General features: G+C 48.7%; 1 protein-coding gene across 2 annotated transcripts in view; it reads right to left on the bottom strand.

Moving 5' to 3' along the window:
• Positions 1-19,237, bottom strand: part of ST8SIA5 (ST8 alpha-N-acetyl-neuraminide alpha-2,8-sialyltransferase 5) — an 85,770-nt gene that overhangs the window by 12,309 nt on the left and 54,224 nt on the right. For both annotated transcript variants that reach the window (XM_060236210.1, XM_060236211.1), the window contains 3 exons: positions 17,640-17,732; positions 13,378-13,464; positions 12,793-12,937 (listed from right to left, as the gene is read on the bottom strand). In XM_060236210.1, coding sequence (XP_060092193.1) covers positions 12,793-12,937; positions 13,378-13,464; positions 17,640-17,732 — 325 coding nt within the window. The remainder of the gene's footprint in view (positions 1-12,792; positions 12,938-13,377; positions 13,465-17,639; positions 17,733-19,237) is intronic.

Raw genomic sequence — 19,237 nt, 5'->3', positions numbered from 1 at the left:
CTTCCTAATAATTCCCAGCATGGCGTTGGCCTTTTTTATTGCAATCGCACACTGTCTTGACATTTTCAGTGAGTTATCCACAATGACCCCAAGATCTCTCTCTTGGTCAGTCTCTGCCAGTTCTTGCCCCCCAAGCAGCAAGAATACAGAGCATCCCTACCCCAGACAGTATTCCAGCTATACCTTGTGGCTAAGAGCCATTCATGGACCTGTGATATATTTATCCAGAAGAAGGGTGTTTCCTGGGCTGAACCAGTGGATAACAGTGTATGGGGGTGGTGGTGGTTTAAGCTTTCCCCAATGCCCTGATTCTTTCCAGAAAATGCCCTCTGGGCCATTATCCTTCCAGAGAGGCTTTTGCTGGCCTAAGAACCTCGCTAGAAGAAAAGTGTTTAAAGCGTTTTTTAAAACAGCCATCCTCTGGAGCTCATTAGCTCAACTCATTTGCATATGCCACTCATCCCCGGAAGGTGGACTAAATTATATCAGCTCAGCATCTACCTTAAAAGGCTTCTTGAATTAGAATTGTCATCAGAAAACCTGACTCCCATCATACTTTTAAAATCACTTTCTCCTATGTGGCCGCAGTGCCATGATGACAATTTCTACCTGTCTGTTTTATATGTTTTGGTTACTTTCCCAATTTTGTCTGTGTGTGTGTGAGAGGGGGTGAAAATATTAGAAAGTCTGTCAAATCTTAAGAGTTCAGCAAAATTCTCACAGGGGGGTTGAACAGTGGAGGCCAGAAGCAAGTTTTTGTTTTTGGAAGGGGGGGGGGGGGGGGTTAAAAAAAGAAGAAGAAGAAAACGACGACTACAGATTTATACCCTGCCCTTCTCTCTGAATCAGAGACTCAGAGCGGCTTATGATCTCCTATATCTTCACCACCCACAACAGACACCCTGCGAGGTGGGTGGGGCTGAGAGAGCTCTCACAGAAGCTGCCCTTTCAAGGACAACCTCTGCCAGAGCTATGGCTAACCCAAGGCCATTCCAGCAGGTGCAAGTGAAGAAGCAGAGGTCCATCAGTGGCTATTAGCCACAGGGTGTGTATGTGTATATTCAATTTTTTTTCTGGCCACTGTGTGACACAGAGTGTTGGACTGGATGGGCCATTGGCCTGATCCAACATGGCTTCTCTTATGTTCTTATGTGACACAGTGTTGGACTGGATGGGCCACTGGCCTGATCCAACAGGGCTTCTCTTATGTTCTTACATGACACGGAGTGTTGGGCTGGATGGGCCATTGGCCTGATCCAACATGGCTTCTCTTATGTGACACAGAGTGTTGGACTGGATGGGCCATTGGCCTGATCCAACAGGGCTTCTCTTATGTTCTTATGTGACACAGAGTGTTGGACTGGATGGGCCATTGGCCTGATCCAACAGGGCTTCTCTTATGTTCTTATGTGACACAGAGTGTTGGACTGGATGGGCCATTGGCCTGATCCAACAGGGCTTCTCTTATGTTCTTATGTGACACAGAGTGTTGGACTGGATGGGCCATTGGCCTGATCCAACAGGGCTTCTCTTATGTTCTTATGTGACACAGAGTGTTGGACTGGATGGGCCATTGGCCTGATCCAACAGGGCTTCTCTTATGTTCTTATGTGACACAGAGTGTTGGACTGGATGGGCCATTGGCCTGATCCAACAGGGCTTCTCTTATGTTCTTATGTGACACAGAGTGTTGGACTGGATGGGCCATTGGCCTGATCCAACAGGGCTTCTCTTATGTTCTTATGTGACACAGAGTGTTGGACTGGATGGGCCATTGGCCTGATCCAACAGGGCTTCTCTTATGTTCTTATGTGACACAGAGTGTTGGACTGGATGGGCCATTGGCCTGATCCAACAGGGCTTCTCTTATGTTCTTATGTGACACAGAGTGTTTGACTGGAGGGGCCATTGGCCTGATCCAACATGGCTTCTCTTGTGTTCTTATGTGACACAGAGTGTTGGACTGGAGGGGCCATTGGCCTGATCCAACAGGGCTTCTCTTATGTTCTTATGTGACATCGAGTGTTGGACTGGAGGGGCCACTGGCCTGATCCAACAGGGCTTCTCTTATGTTCTTATGTGACACAGAGTGTTGGACTGGATGGGCCATTGGCCTGATCCAACAGGGCTTCTCTTATGTTCTTATGTGACATCGAGTGTTGGACTGGAGGGGCCATTGGCCTGATCCAACAGGGCTTCTCTTATGTTCTTATGTGACACAGAGTGTTGGACTGGATGGGCCATTGGCCTGATCCAACAGGGCTTCTCTTATGTTCTTATGTGACATCGAGTGTTGGACTGGAGGGGCCATTGGCCTGATCCAACAGGGCTTCTCTTATGTTCTTATGTGACATCGAGTGTTGGACTGGAGGGGCCACTGGCCTGATCCAACAGGGCTTCTCTTATGTTCTTATGTGACACAGAGTGTTGGACTGGATGGGCCATTGGCCTGATCCAACAGGGCTTCTCTTATGTTCTTATGTGACATCGAGTGTTGGACTGGAGGGGCCACTGGCCTGATCCAACAGGGCTTCTCTTATGTTCTTATGTGACACAGAGTGTTGGACTGGAGGGGCCACTGGCCTGATCCAACAGGGCTTCTCTTATGTTCTTATGTGACACAGAGTGTTGGACTGGAGGGGCCATTGGCCTGATCCAACAGGGCTTCTCTTATGTTCTTATGTGACACAGAGTGTTGGACTGGAGGGGCCACTGGCCTGATCCAACAGGGCTTCTCTTATGTTCTTATGTGACACAGAGTGTTGGACTGGATGGGCCATTGGCCTGATCCAACATGGCTTCTCTTATGTTCTTATGTGACACAGAGTGTCGGACTGGATGGGCCATTGGCCTGATCCAACATGGCTTCTCTTATGTTCTTATGTGACACAGAGTGTCGGACTGGATGGGCCATTGGCCTGATCCAACATGGCTTCTCTTATGTTCTTATGTGACACAGAGTGTTGGACTGGATGGGCCACTGGCCTGATCCAACAGGGCTTCTCTTATGTTCTTATGTGACACAGAGTGTTGGACTGGAGGGGCCACTGGCCTGATCCAACAGGGCTTCTCTTATGTTCTTATGAGTCGGGAATCGAACCTGGTTCTCCCAGATAAGAGTCCGCACACTTCACCACTACACCAAACTGGCAGAAAGCGCTCCTGCCCAAAATAAAGCCTGGTACTAACCAAGGACCAATCACAGGTTTGGAAACCTCCCTATAACTTTACAATGTGTCGTTCTAACCCCCTTCTAGAGCGGATTGTTCTAACACAGCAGGACGGAGAGCCAAGTCAGCGCAATGGAGTTGAGCTTCTTGTTTCGAGGAGTCAGACAGCTGTCACCCTCTGCGGAGGATGAAAGCTGCCAAGCTGGGCCACCCGTAGACGAGGCAGAGGTCGATTTCTGCTGGGGGACTCCCCAGGTATACAGCAAAACAGGGCTTTGGAAATTAACCAAAAGAAAACAAGAAGCAGGGCGGGGTGAGCAGGGGGAGAACTGCTCTGAATATGCTCCAAGGACAAAGAACCCGGAGAGCACCAGAGAGTCAGCAAAAGGAGGAGTAGAGTCGGGAGGCAAAGACATCGGCCACCTTCAAGCCTCGGAGAAGGGGAAGTGAGAGCGTTTCCGAACTATTCCCACTCTCCCATGATCCCTTGTTAAGGTTCCAACAATATCCTGTGGCTAACAGCCACTGATGGACCTTTGCTCCATATGTCTATCCATATGCTCTCTCCACCCCCTGCAGAATTTTATAAACCTCTTTATAAACCTGGGTTGCCAATCCCCAGGTGTCGTGATTCTCCCTCTTTATATTGAATCCCCAAGCGGGGGCAGGAGATTCCCCCCGTTTGGAGGCCCTCCACCCCCTTCAGGGTCATCAGAAAGCATGGGGGGGATGTCTACTGGGCACTCCATTATGGAGACTAATAGGGTATAATGGGATATTGAACTGTGGGTATCTGGGGCTCTGGTGGGGGGCTGTTTTTTTGAGGGAGAGCCACCAAATTTTCAGCATAGCGTCTAGTGACTCTCCTCAAAATACCCCCCAAGTTTCAAAAAGATGGGAATAGGGGGTCCAATTCTATGGGCCCCCAAAGAAAGTGCTCCTATCCTTCATTATTTCCAATGGAGGGAAGGCATTTAAAAAGTGTGCGGTCCCTTTAAATGTGATGGCCAGAACTCTCTTTGGAGTTCAATTGTGCTTGTCACACCCTTGCTCCTGGCTCCGCCCCCAGTGTCTCCTGGCTCCACCCCCCCAAAGTCCCCAAATATTTCTTGAATTGGACTTGGCAAAGCTATCCCTTGTGCCCTCCCAATCCTGAAATTACACATTTATTCCTTTCTTTCCCTGTAAAGTCACAACCAGGCCGCGGATTCAGTGGGAGATCACAGGAGTGCAGCTCCTGAACCTTTCCGAGAGTTCCACCTCCTCCTCCCCACCTTGTCCATTGACTAGTAGGTGCAGCTGCATAACAATTCCTGGATGAGCTCCACTACCTATTTTTCTACAAAACAACCCCTGGTCACAGCCAACTTATAGCAATTTCATATGGTTTTTAAGAACAAGAGAGGACTAAGTGAGGCGCCGTACCTATGTGGGATAACAGACGCTGGGAGAATCTGACTACAAGGAGAGTGCCTAGTTTGCATGCCTAAAATCCCAGAAGCGAAACAGGATCTGCCCAGGATCCACCCAGAAGCTACGCAGGATCCAATCAGGGTCTCTGTGCAAAGGCAGGCAATGGAAAACCACCTCTGAATGTCTCTGGAGCCAGTTTGGTGTAGCGGTTAAGTGCGCGGGCTCTTATCTGGGAGAACCGGGTTTGATTCCCCACTCCTCCACTTGCACCTGCTGGAATGGCCTTGGGTCAGCCATAACTCTCTTCTCTGGGAGAACCGGGTTTGATTCCCCCACTCCTCCACTTGCAGCTGCTGGAATGGCCTTGGGCCAGCCATAGCTCCCATAGGAGTTGTCCTCAAAAGGGCAGCTTCTGGGAGAGCTCTCTCAGCTCCACCCACCTCACAGGGTGTTTGCTGTGGGGGGAGAAGATATAGGAGATTGTAAGCCGCTCTGAGTCTCCGATTCAGAGAGAAGGATGGGGTATAAATCCATTATCATCTTCTTGAGAGGCAGTTTGGTGTAGCAGTTAAGTGCATGGACTCTTGTCTGGGAGAACTGGGTTTGATTCCCCACTCCTCCACTTGCAGCTGATGGAATGGCCTTGGGTCAGCCATAGCTCTAGACCTTCTTTCCCTGCAGTGCTTAAGTGGGCAGCCTCTTATCTGGGAGAACCGGGTTTGATTCCCCACTCCTCTGCTTGCAGCTGCTGGAACAGCCTTGGGTCAGCCACAGCTCTCTTATCTGGGAGAACAGGCTTTGATTCCCCACTCCTCCACTTGCTGGAATGGCCTTGGGTCAGCCACAGCTCTCTTATCTGGGAGAACAGGCTTTGATTCCCCACTCCTCCACTTGCTGGAATGGCCTTGGGTCAGCCAGAGCTCTCTTATCTGGGAGAACAGGCTTTGATTCCCCACTCCTCCACTTGCTGGAATGTCCTTGGGTCAGCCAGAGCTCTCTTATCTGGGAGAACTGGGTTTGATTCCCCACTCCTCCACTTGCAGCTGATGGAATGGCCTTGGGTCAGCCAGAGCTCTCTTATCTGGGAGAACAGGCTTTGATTCCCCACTCCTCCACTTGCTGGAATGGCCTTGGGTCAACCAGAGCTCTCTTATCTGGGAGAACAGGCTTTGATTCCCCACTCCTCCACTTGCTGGAATGGCCTTGGGTCAGCCAGAGCTCTCTTATCTGGGAGAACAGGCTTTGATTCCCCACTCCTCCACTTGCTGGAATGGCCTTGGGTCAGCCAGAGCTCTCTTATCTGGGAGAACTGGGTTTGATTCCCCACTCCTCCACTTGCAGCTGATGGAATGGCCTTGGGTCAGCCATAGCTCTCGCAGGAGTTGTCCTTTAAAGGGCTGCTGCTGTGAGAGCCCTCTCAGCCCCACCCACCTCACAGGGTGTCTGTTGTGGAGGGAGAAGATATAGGCGATTGTAAGCCACTCTGAGACTCTTATTCAGAGAGAAGGGCAAGGTATAAATCAGAAATCTTCTTCTTCTGAATGTCTCTTGCCTTAAAAACCCTATGGGGTCACTGTAAGTCAGCTGTGACCTGACATCGCTTCCGCCACCACCACCACCGTAGTGATCATAGCGTCAAACCAGGAGCTGGGAGACCCAGGTTTGAATCCTCATTTCCACACACACACCCCAGAATCTCTTTGGGTGACCTTGGGCTAGCCGCACCTCTCTGCCTAACCCTACCTCACAGGGCTGTTGTGGGGATAAAATGGAGGAGAAGGACAGCTGCCAATATGGGTCCCCGTTCGGCAAGGTGCAAATGAAGGAAATAAACCATCAAAGCCCTGCATGCATGTACACGAATTCTTATACCCAGAATCAGGGGTGGAATTCTAGCAGGAGCTCCTTTGCATATTAGGCCACACACCCCTGAGGTAGCCAATCCTCCAAGAGCTTTAAAAAAAGAGCCTGGTAAGCTCTTGGAGGATTGGCTACATCAGGGGTGTGTGTGGCCTAATATGCAAAGGAGCCCCTGCTAGAATTCCACCCCTGCCCAGAATTACACTTGGTTGGTCTTGAAGACGCCACGCTGGACTCCCAACTTTGTTCTGTTGCTTCAGAGAAACACGGCTGTCCGCCTGAATCTATCATCGTCCTACTGTTACGCTCGGGCGGGTAGCCGTGTTCGTTCGACGCAGCAGAACAGAGTTCAAGCCCAGTGGCACCTTTAAGACTGACCAAGTTTTATTCTGGGTATAAGCTTTTGTGTGCATGTGCACTTTTTCTTTTTTTCCCCCAGCTTAATTTTTAAATTAATTTTCGACATAGCAATCTAAATACAATAACCAAAGCCTACATTAAGCCATAGAATACACGAAGGAAAAACGACAAGATTTGCAGAAAGAAGTCCTTTTCTCCCTTTCTCACAAGACAAGAACTCGTGGGCATTCGATGAAATTGCTGAGAGTCGGGTTAGAAAGGATAAAAGGAAGTCCTTCTTCACCCAAAGGGTGATTAACATGTGGAATTCACTGCCGCAGGAGGTGGCGGCGGCCACAAGCATAGACAGCTTTAAGAGGGGATTGGATAAAAATATGAAGCAGAGGTCCATCAGTGGCTATTAGCCACTGTGTGTGTGTGTGTGTGTGTGTGTGTGTATATATTGGCCACTGTGTGACACAGACTGTTGCACTGGATGGGCCATTGCTCTGATCCAACATGACTTCTCTTACGTTCTTTAAAACCACATAGGAGCAAAATGGTGTTAAGAAACCAATTGTTATAGATTATCTCTAAAATTAGCAAAAACAGCAAATAGGAAGGGTTTTAAAATAAAATAAAAGTGTTGCAATTCTCATGCATATGGCTTTTAGACACCTAAGGTAAAACCTTTATTATTTTCGGAAATCACACTTTTCTTTTTAAGATTTCCCCTCAAATTTTATATGCTAAGTCATTTATTATTAAAACACTATTATAGTATATCTAGTATGAGATAATCTCAAATTTATTTCATTACTTTACAGGGAAGGAACTGATTTAAAAAGATGTATTAGAATAAAGCAGCTTTAAAAAAAATTACTTTTTCATATGATATCTGAAAAAGTGTGCATTTACACTTCAGCGAATCCCCAAAATTAAACTTTGGTCTTAAAGGTGCCACTGGGCCAGTGTTCCCTCTAAGCCGAGTTAGTGTGAGCTAGCACACAGTTTTTTAGCTTCTGGTTCACACATTTCATTTGGTGTAGTGGTTAAGTGCGTGGACTCTTGTCTGGGAGAACCGGGTTTGATTCCCTACTGCTTCACTTGCAGCTGGTGGAATGGCCTTGAGTTAGCCATTAGCCATAGAGTTGTCCACGAAAGGGCAGCTTCTGTGAGAGCTCTCTCAGCCCCACCTACCTCACAGGATGTCTGTTGTGGGCAGGGGTGGAATTCTAGCAGGAGCTCCTTTGCATAGCCACACACCCCTGATGTAGCCAATCCTCCAAGAGCTTACAGTAGGCCCTGTAAGAAGAGTCCTGTAAGCTCTCGAAGGATTGGCTACATCAGGGGTGTGTGGCCTAATATGCAAAGGAGCTCCTCCTAGAATCCCACCCCTGGTTGTGGGGGAAGAAGATGAAGGAGATTGTAAGCCACTCTGAGACTCTGATTCAGGGGGAAAGGCAGGGTATAAATCTACAGTCTTCTTCTTCTTAGCTCAGGAAAAATGGCCCAGAGCAAACTAACTTATGCAGTAGCTCACAACTTTAACGCCAGTAGCTCATGAAGCAGAAATTTCGCTCCCAAGACACCACAGCTTAGAGGGAGTACTGCACTGGACTCCATCTTTGTTGAACCGAATTCCTGGTGCATCTCGCGGTGCAGGGATGGGAAAGACCTATCACTGCCCTGAGACCTTGGAGAGCTGCTGACAGCACTGGACGGAGAAAGCCCAACGGTCTGACTCAGTGTCTCCTTATAGCAGCTGGCGCCCCGTGGAAGGAACCTGCTTACATAAGCCTGCAAACGCAGCTATTAGCACATGCATATTTGATGAGTAATTTCACGGCCCAAAACAAAAATACATCCGCAGGAAAACGGTGATGCGGGATATATTTTTGGGAAAAAAATGCATATTTATAGCCAGGCCTTGAATTCAGCAGGAGCTCCCAGGAGCACAGCTCCTGAACCTTTCCGAGGGCTCCCCCTCCTCCTCCCCACCTTCCTTGCCCATTGAATAGTAGGTGCAGCTGCATAACAATCCCTGGATTAGGAGAGCGGGCAGCCAGCCAGCCACCAGGGGCTTTGCCACACACCCAGCAGCCCTCATTAACCCTTGGAGAAGCCCGCACCACCCTTTCTCCACTTCTTATGTGATTTAGGGCAGCAGGTGGCTTGCTGGCCTTTTGACTGTGTGTGCGGGGTTTGATTCCCCACTCCTCCCCTCGCAGCTGCTGGAATGGCCTTGGGTCAGCCATAGCTCTCACAGAGTTGTCCTTAAAAGGGCAGCTGCTGGGAGAGCTCTCTCAGCCCCACTCATTTCACAGGGTGTCTGTTGTTGCGGGGAGAAGATAAAGGAGATTGTGAGCTGCTCTGAGATTTGGAGTGGAGGGCAGGATTTAAATCTAATGTAATGATGGACATGGCCCGGGGGTTGGGGATCCCTGAACTGTAGTATGCACTACAGCAGGGGATACAGGGGTAGGGTTGCATAGGGGAGGGATGGTGGCTCTGTGGTAGAGCATCTGCTTGGTAAGCAGAAAGTCCCAGGTTCAATCCCTGGCATCTCCAACTAAAAAGGGTCCAGGCAAATAGGTGTGAAAAACCTCAGCTTGAGACCCTGGAGAGCCGCTGCCAGTCTGAATAGACAAGACTGACTTTGATGGACCAAGGATCTGATTCACTATAAGGCAGCTTCATATGTTCATATATGTTCATCCTGGTTGGGAAATTCCTGGAGATTTGGGGCTGGAGCCTGGGGAGGATAGAGACCTCCGTGGGGTACAATGCCACAGAGCTGGGGTGTCAAACTCATTTGTTCCGAGGGCTGGTTCTGACCTGAATGAGACCAGGTCGGGCCTTGTCAAGCCGGGCCATGTGTGTGCTATTTAAGATTAGGTAGCAGAGATAAACTTCTTAAAGGACACAAACACAACAAAATTAAAATTTAAATTAAAAAAAAATTAATCTAAAAAATTAATTTTTTTTAAAAAAAAACCCCTACATTTAAAACAAAGCAGGAGTCAAGTGGCGCCTTTAAGACCAACCAAGTTTTATTCAGAACGTAAGCTTTCGTGTGCTGTCTAAGCACACTTCATCAGATGAGAGGATCAGTACCTGATCCCCTCATCTGATGAAGTGTGCTTAGAGAGCACACGAAAGCTTACGTTCTGAATAAAACATGGTTGGTCTTAAAGGCGCAACTTGACTCTCGCTTTGTTCAACTACTTCAGACCAACACGGATGCCCGCTTGGATCTGTCTAAATTTTTTTTAAAAAATTAAAAATTTAAATTTAAAAAACAATTAAATTAAAAAAATTCTACATTTAAAAAAAAAAACTAAATAAAAAACCCCCTTAAAATAAAACATGCTCAAAACATTAATCAAAACATTCATCTTAAAGGTGCTTTCTTTGTATTTCTCCCGTGGGATCCAAGGAACTGGGCAAAGGAAGCTCTGGCTCTTTCCCTCCCTCCCCAGGGGACCAGGAGGGGGAGGAGCCTCAACCAATGGAGAAAATCGAGGCTTTGCTCTGTAGCTCCTGTGCAATTGAGCAAGCCTCGCAAAGCAAGTTGAGATGCAGAAGGAAGTAAGAGGGAGGGAGAAAGAAGCAGACAAGAGCCAGTTGCTCGGGGGCCTGATAGGAGCCCTCTGGGGGCCTGATTCAGCCCCTGGGCCGCATGTTTGACACCCCTGCCATAGAGTCAACCCTTCAAAGCCTCCATTTTCTCCAAGGGAACTGTCTCTGTAGCCTAGAAATGAGCTGTAATTCCAGGAGATTCCTACATCCCACCTGAAGGCTGGCATTCCTAGTATGTCCGCAGATAGAAATCACTCTCGCCTGCGTTGGTGTACACTGTACAAACAGTCATAAGTCATGTTTCTCTCCGCCCCCCCCCCCAAACACACATCTTTATCAAGTGACAAGTTAAAGGGAGAACACTTTGGTGGAAAGTGCTCTCAGGTTGCAGCCGACTTACAGTGACCCCATTGGATTTTTAAAGCAAGAGACAGACAGAGTTGGTTTGCCATTGCCTTCCTCTTGGAAAGGATTTCTCTGGGTGGGAGGAAAGGACTGCAGATTTATACCCCACCCTTCTCTCTCTCAGAGACTCACAGGGGCTTACAATCTCCTATATCTTCTCCCCCCACAACAGACACCCTTTGAAGTGGGAGGGGCTGAGAGGGCTCTCACAGCAGCTGCCCTTTCAAGGACAGCTCTGCAAGAGCTATGGCTAACCCAAGGCCATGCTAGCAGGTGCAAGTGGAGGAGTGGGGAATCAAACCCAGTTCTCCCATATAAGAGTCTGCCCACTTAACCACTACACCAAACCGAAGAGGTAGAAGTATGGGAGGCTACTGGACTCTTGCTCTTCTCTACTGGGAAAGACAATCAAGCAAGGAAAAAAGGAAGGCAGGGAGAAAAGAGAAAACCCCGACAAGAGATGGATGGACTCAGTCCAGGAAGCCACAGCCCATAGTTTGCAAGACCTATTGAACAAGGCTATTAAAGAGAAGACATCTTGGAGAATGTTAATTCCAGAGCTTTTTTTGCTGTAAGCTCCAGGAGGATTGGCTACATCACGGGGTGTGGCCTATTATGCAAAGGAGGTCCTGCTAGAATCCCTTACAGGGCTCTTCTCACAGGACCTGCTGTAAGCTCCAGGAGGATTGACTACATCACAGGGTGTGGCCTAATAGGCAAAGGAGGTCCTGCTAGAATTCCTTACAGGGCTCTTCTCACAGGGCCTGCTGTAAGCTTCAGGAGGAATGGCTACATCAGGGGGTGTGGCCTATTAGGCAAAGGAGGTCCGGCTAGAATTCTTTACAGGGCTCTTCGTACAGGGCCTGCTGTAAGCTCCAGGAGGATTGGCTACATCAGGGGGTGTGGCCTAATAGGCAAAGGAGGTCCTGCTAGAATTCTTTACAGGGCTCTTCGTACAGGGCCTGCTGTAAGCTCCAGGAGGATTGGCTACATCAGGGGGTGTGGCCTAATAGGCAAAGGAGGTCCTGCTAGAATTCTTTACAGGGCTCTTCGTACAGGGCCTGCTGTAAGCTTCAGGAGGAATGGCTACATCAGGGGGTGTGGCCTAATAGGCAAAGGAGGTCCGGCTAGAATTCTTTACAGGGCTCTTCGTACAGGGCCTGCTGTAAGCTCCAGGAGGATTGGCTACATCAGGGGGTGTGGCCTAATAGGCAAAGGAGGTCCTGCTAGAATTCTTTACAGGGCTCTTCGTACAGGGCCTGCTGTAAGCTTCAGGAGGAATGGCTACATCAGGGGGTGTGGCCTAATAGGCAAAGGAGGTCCTGCTAGAATTCTTTACAGGGCTCTTCGTACAGGGCCTGCTGTAAGCTCCAGGAGGATTGGCTACATCAGGGGGTGTGGCCTAATAGGCAAAGGAGGTCCTGCTAGAATTCTTTACAGGGCTCTTCGTACAGGGCCTGCTGTAAGCTTCAGGAGGAATGGCTACATCAGGGGGTGTGGCCTATTAAGCAAAGGAGGTCCGGCTAGAATTCTTTACAGGGCTCTTCGTACAGGGCCTGCTGTAAGCTCCAGGAGGACTGGCTACATCAGGGGTGTGTGCTCTAATAGGCAAAGGAGGTCCTGCTAGGATTCCTTACAGGGCTCTTCTCACAGGGCCTGCTGTAAGCTCCAGGAGGATTGGCTACATCAGAGGGGTGTGGCCTAATATGCAAAAGAGGTCCTGCTAGAATTCCTTACAGGGCTCTTCTCACAGGGCCTGCTGTAAGCTCCAGGAGGATTGGCTACATCAGGGGGGGTGTGGCCTAATAGGCAAAGGAGGTCTTGCTAGAATTCCTTACAGGGCTCTTCCCACAGGGCCTGCTGTAAGCTCCAGGAGGATTGACTACATCACAGGGTGTGGCCTAATACGCAAGGCAGTTCCCGCAAGCAAAAAAAGCTCTGCATCAATCAAACACCCAACTCGGTTAATGGATGCCACAGCTCAATCTTGGGAATACTCTTGAGATGCCAGAAAGCGCCGCACCTTTGGAAACATCTTGAATATTTCTTGGTTAATGTGAAAGATCCCGCTGGTGTCGACTTCATACTTCAGTTTCGTCCCCAACGGAGTGTTCTTCTGGGTGGTGAAGAGGAACGCAGGAGCGTTACAGCACCGGGACAAGGTAGACCTGGGGAAGGATCAAGAGGGGGAAGTGAATCGATAGTTCAAGTTCCGCAGATGTCCCAATCCAGACATCTGCTAAGTAACAACAACAATTATGGCTCCTTTGGAATTCTGATATCGTGTGGTGGGCGGAGTCACAAAATAGCTGCTGCCGTAGGCGGAGCCAGCCACAAAATGGCGACTCCATCTTACCTTTGTTCGCCTTGCGGTGTCATGGCAACTGTAACCCAAGCAATATATTTAAGGATCCACAGAGCAGATCAAACAGAAAGCTAGCATCTCAAGGCGAAACCCGCCTCCCTGAGAAGCTAGCTTTCTAGGTGCATGGAATTTCAATGCAGGAGTATTCCGTCATGCGAGCCTAAGGCCCTGATACACAGCCTCTGGCTCCATAAAAGGAAAATCACACTTGCTGAAATCTCACTGGTACGAGTCTCATCTTACTTGAAGAGCTTGGCTTCGGTGATGTTCATCTCCCATTTGCATATCTGTAAGTTCCTCCACCTCTCGAACAGTTCTGTTTGCTTCACCCTGAAAGTAGGGAAAGAGAAGGGGGTTGGAGAACGATTGCAATGAGTTGCACATGCTTGGCCTTTTTTTTATTTTTGCAGGAAGTGCAGGGCCTAGGTAAACTCCAGGAGGACTGGCTACATCAGGGGTGTGTGGCCTCATATGCAAAGGAGTTCCTGTCAGGGCTTTTCTTGTAGCAGGAGCTCCTTTGCATATTAGGCCATGCCTCCTTGATTTAGCCAATCCTCCAAGAGCTTACTGAGCTCTTACTACAGGGTCTACCGTAAGCTCCAGGAGGATTGGCTACATCAGGGGTGTGTGGCCTAATATGCAAAGGAATCCCTGCTACCCCAAAAGCCCTGTTTATGCACACTCTCACACACATACCAGGGGCTGTTATGATATACATGTTACTCACATCCAATCTACCATGACAGTAGGCATGTTGCTTGCCCATTAATAAAAAATACTGCATTTACACCATGCCTCAAGCTTTAGTAAAAAAAACAACCCCCCCCAAAAAAATACAGTAGTCTTATGACATCTTAGAGAATCTCAAGTTTTTATTTATTCAGTTAATTTATATACCAAATTTAGAATCATAAAATCATATATATATATATGCAGGAGATTTTGGCCACTGTGTGACACAGAGTGTTGGACTGGATGGGCCATTGGCCTGATACAACATAGCTTCTCTTATGTTCATAGAATCATAGAGTCGGAAGGGACCCCCAGGGTCATCTAGTCCAACCCCCTGCACAAGGCAGGAAATTTCTCCCCAGCGGGAACCCAAAGCAGCTGAAGTCATTCTCCTCTCCTCTATTTTATCCTCACGACAACCCTGCGAGGTAGGTTAGGCTGAGAGGGTGTGACTGGCCCAAAAGGTCACCTATTGAGCTTCCATGGCACAAGTGGGGATTCGAACCTGGGTCCCCCAGATAACTAGTCCCGCATTCTCAACCACTACATCACACTGGCTGTAGTGGTTACTAGTGCAGACTCTTATCTGGGAGAACCGGGTTTGATTCCCCTCTCCTCCACTTGCAGCTGCTGGAATGGTCTTGGGTCAGCCATAACTCTGGCAGAGGTTGTCCTTGAAAGGGCAGCTGCTGTGAGAGCCCTCTTAGCCCCACCTACCTCACAGGGTGTCTGTTGTGGGGGAGGAAGGTAAAAGGAAATTGTAGGCTACTCTGAGACGAAGAAGAAGACTGCAGATTTATACCCCGCCCTTCTCTCTGAATCAGAGACTCAGAACAGCTTACAATCTTTTTTATCGCCTTCCGCCACAACAGACACCCTGTGAAGTGGGTGGGGCTGAGAGGGCTCTCACAGCAGCTGCCCTTTCAAAGACAACCTCTGCCAGAGCTATGGCTGACCCAAGGCCATTCCAGCAGCTGCAAGTGGAGGAGTGGGGAATCAAACCCGGTTCTCCCAGATAAGAGTCCACACACTTAACCACTACACCAAACTGGCTCTGATTCAGAGAGAAGGGTGGGGTATAAATCTACGGTCTTCTTCTTTCTAGAGTGAGTTTTTGTGAATAAAAGCCCCAATCAATCAGATGAGCGTTCCAGCAATCTCTATCGCTGGAAGGGGTGATGGGATGGGATTCTCTGAAACCCTACCAAGAAATAATCTCTCTCTGGGTCACACCAGATTAGAAAATCACTTGACACACCTTCATATTCCAACTTGGTCTACAATGAGGCTCTTTGGCCCCTCCCTGGAGAAGGGGCAGTTAATATTCAAAATTGGCATGCTTCAGGATTTCCCAGAAGTCACCCGTACAGAATTAGGTCACTTTGTTCCACTGGAGCATGTTAATTGAGAAATCTCCCAAAGGGAGAAAAGAGGAGCATGTAGGGAAATGGATTCCAGAAACAGACCTAGAAAAAAACCAGGCGGGAAACTGAGCAAATTAGGGGGCAATTCTCAACGGGGAAGGTGCTAATTCTGCAGCCCCAGAACCCCACAATGAGGGTGCCGATCTATGTTGGCATGAACCGGTATAGTTAGTCCGGTAACCGCTAGTAAAGATAGGTCACACTAACTCAGCTTAGAGTTCCCTCTCTGCTACCTGGCATTCCGTTTTATGACACATGGCCCGGCCCAACAAGGTCTCATTTATGTCCAATCCGGCCCTTGTAACAAATGAGTTTTGACACCCCTGGAGACTGCTGACTGACCGCGACTGGCTATTAACTGCTAACACTCTGTGGAGAGTTCACTGCTGACCAGTGTTCCCTCTAAGCTGAGTGAGTGTGAGGCACCTCACAGTTTTTTAGCCTCCGGCTCACACATTTTTGTTTTAGCTCAGGAAAAAATGGCCCCAGAGCACCCTAATTTATGCAATAGCTCACAACTTTAATGGCACCAGCTCACAAAGCAGAATTTTTGCTCACAAGACTCCACAGCTTAGAGCAGGGGTGTCGAACATGCAGTTCGAGAGCCGAATCAGGCCCCTGGAGGGCTCCTATCAGGCCCCCGGGCAACTGGCTGTCATCTGCTTCCTTCTGCATAACAGCTTGCGTTGCAGGGCTTGCTCAATCACACAGGAGCTACAGAGTGAAACCTCTGTTTTCTCCATTGGTTGAGGCTCTTCCCTTGGGGAGGAAGGGGGGGGGGAGGAATAGCTTGCTTTGCCAGGCTCTCTCAATTGCACAACACAGCTACTGTGCCAGCCTCTCTTCCTTCTATTGGCTGAGGCTCCCCCACCCCAGTTCCCTGGGGAAGGAAGGAAAGAGCCAGAGCTTCCTTTGCCCAGTTCCCTGGATCCCTTGGGAGAAATACAAAGAAAGCATCTTTAAAATCAACGAGCGCTGTTTTAAGCATGTTTTAAGTTTTTAAAAATAGATATATTTGTGTTTGTCTGTGTTCTTTATAAAATTTATATCCCTGCTACCTAATCTTAAATAGGTACACACGTGGTCTGGCCCAGCACGGCTCGGCCCAACCCGACATGGCCCGGCCCAATAAGGTCTCGCTTTTGTCAGACCCGGCCCTCATAACAAATGAGTTCGACACCCCGGCTTAGAGTGAGTATTGATTATGACTGACCTCTCTCTGTCTGTCTCTGACTTCCTTCATCTCTCTCTCTCTCTCTGCACACCTCACTCACTCATCCCACCCCCCCAATTCTCTGCTGCAACTTACCAACAATTGAAGTAACACGCATATATAAGTTCAAATCATTGCAAACACTCTTACAGGATTTCCTTACAATACCTCCCTGATGCCCAGGCCTTCCACTTCCACCACCCGTTACACATTAGCAGTGGGACAATATACAGCAGGGGTGGCCAAACTGTGGCTCGGGAGCCTTATGTGGCTGTTTCACACATATCGTGTGGCTCTTGAAGCCCCCGCTGCCCCATCGGCCGGCTTGGAGAAAGCATCTTTCCCTTTAAATTACTCCTCCAAGCCAAGCCAGTGGGTAGCTTGGAGAATGCATTTAAAGTTGAAGTTGCTTTCTTTCTACCTCCCCCTCCGCAATCTATTTGCTTTCCTCCCTCCCTCCTTCCCTCCATCTCTTTTGTCCTTCCTTCTGACATCTGACGTTCACGTCTTGCGGCTCTCAGACATCTGGCGTTTATTCTATGTGGCTCTTACTTTAAGTAAGTTTGGCCACCCCTGGTACACGGGGACATTATGCACAGCCTCTGTTATCTGGCAAAGCCAGTTTGGTGCAGTGGTTAATCGCGCGGACTCTTATCTGGGAGAACCGGGTTTGATTCCCCACTTCTCCACTTGCACCTGCTGGGATGGCCTTGGGTCAGCCATAGCTATCGCAGGAGTTGTCCTTGAAAGGGCAGCTGCAGTGAGAGCCCTCTCAGGCCCACCCACCTCACAGGATGTCTGTTGTGGGGGGAGAAGATATAGGAGATTGTAAGCTGCTCTGAGTCTCTGATTCAGAGAGAAGGGTGGGGTATAAATCGGCAATTCTTCTTATTTTTATTCTTCAATAAAGGTAACCTGTTGCTCATGGGCTGCATAAGAGCCTTGGACAGGCTGATTCCAGCTCACAGCCCATATGTTTGGCAGACAGCCCTGCCCTAGAGGGCTGCCTGTATGTCTGCTGTAGCTGGGCAGCACTTTCCACCACCAGGGAAGTGGTAGGGTAGGGTAGCTGCAGGATCCACCCCACTGTCCTGTAAAGAATGGCCAGAGAATCCACAATGTCGGGTGCTACTTACATCGAGAGCACCTTCACTTCAATGATATCCTGCCTCAGTCCCAGGCATTTGGTGGAGTTGTAGTCAAAGGGGCCTTCGTAAAATTCAAAGTATCTGGAAAAAAAAAAAGAGTTGGGAAAAATTAACTGATCGACAGCCCCATCCTTGCATGCAGACACAAGACGCTTCTAGTTAACGGTATGATCTGAGTGCCGGTGTAGAAGCCCAAAGTCACTGTGACGGACTAGAACAAAAGGGTGATTTTGCAAAACGGCAGAAGTTTGAAGAGGGGCAGAGAGGGAAAAGAGTGGCTACGATTGACAGCTCTTTTCCTAGCTCTCCCATTGGTTGGAACAAGGCCACAACGTTCTATAGGGGGAGCTGGGGTTTTGACACTGGTGGAGGTTAAAAGAGTGTGGTGCAGAAACACAAGATTTACCTGAAGGTCCTAAAAGTGTATGCTAAATTTTGTTATTTAATTTTCTAATTAGTGTCTCCAGTGCCATTTCTGCTGTTCTTCGGGAAAGCGATGGGGAAATCCTTCCTGAATAGAGGGAATTAACAGGGGTCCGTCAAAGTCGCTCTTTGGTTCTCTGGATTTCTGCCTATTTCAATGTCTCTGCCTATTTCAACGACACCCTGAACGTGCCACGTGGCAATTCAAGAGCTTTCCGCTTTAAGCCGGAGAAACATCTGCCTTATCTAGCCTCCATTTAAAAGCAAAAAGCAAAAAACCATCTAAAGCAATCGTCACAGATGGCAGAAGTTAGGCAGGGCTTTTTTTGTAACTCCTTTGCATATTAGGCCTATCCCCCCTGATGTAGCCAATCCTCCAAGAGCTTACAGTAGGCCATGTATGAAGAGCCCTCTAAGCTCTTGGAGGATTGGCTACATCAGGGGGTGTGGCCTAATATGCGAAGGAGCAGGGGTGGGATTCTAGCAGGGGCTCCTTTGCATATTAGGCCTATCCCCCCCGATGTAGCCAATCCTCCAAGAGCTTACAGGGCTCTTAGTACAGAGCCTGCTGTAAGCTTCAGGAGGATTGGCTACATCAGAGGGGTGTGGCCTAATATGCAAAGGAGTTCCTGCTACAAAAAAAACCCTGCTGATAGGTAATTATCAGCTGTGCGAGCAACAATGTTCCCTCTGAGCCACAGTCTTGTGAGCAAAAATCCTACTTTGTGAGCTACTGGCATGAAAGTTGTGAGCTACTGCACAGATTAGTGTGCTGCAGGGTCGTCCTTCCTGAGCAAAGACAAAAATGCATGAGTTGGAGGCTAAAAATCTGTGAGCTAGCTCACGCTAACTCAGCTTAGAGGGAACACTGGCAAGGAAGTATTTTGTCAGTCTCAAACGTAAGAACGTACGAACATAAGAGAAGCCATGTTGGATCAGGCCAATGGCCCATCCAGTCCAACACTCTGTGTCACATAAGAACATAAGAGAAGCCCTGTTGGATCAGGCCAGTGGCCCATCCAGTCCAACACTCTGTGTCACATAAGAACATAAGAGAAGCCATGTTGGATCAGGCCAATGGCCCATCCAGTCCAACACTCTGTGTCACAGAAGAACATAAGAGAAGCCATGTTGGATCAGGCCGATGGCCCAACCAGTCCAAC

The sequence above is a fragment of the Heteronotia binoei genome, chromosome 4 (genome assembly GCF_032191835.1).
Source record: "Heteronotia binoei isolate CCM8104 ecotype False Entrance Well chromosome 4, APGP_CSIRO_Hbin_v1, whole genome shotgun sequence".
Lineage (NCBI taxonomy): Eukaryota > Metazoa > Chordata > Lepidosauria > Squamata > Gekkonidae > Heteronotia > Heteronotia binoei.
The sequence above is the reverse complement of the archived record's forward strand: the minus strand, read 5'-3'. Positions and strand labels throughout refer to the sequence as shown.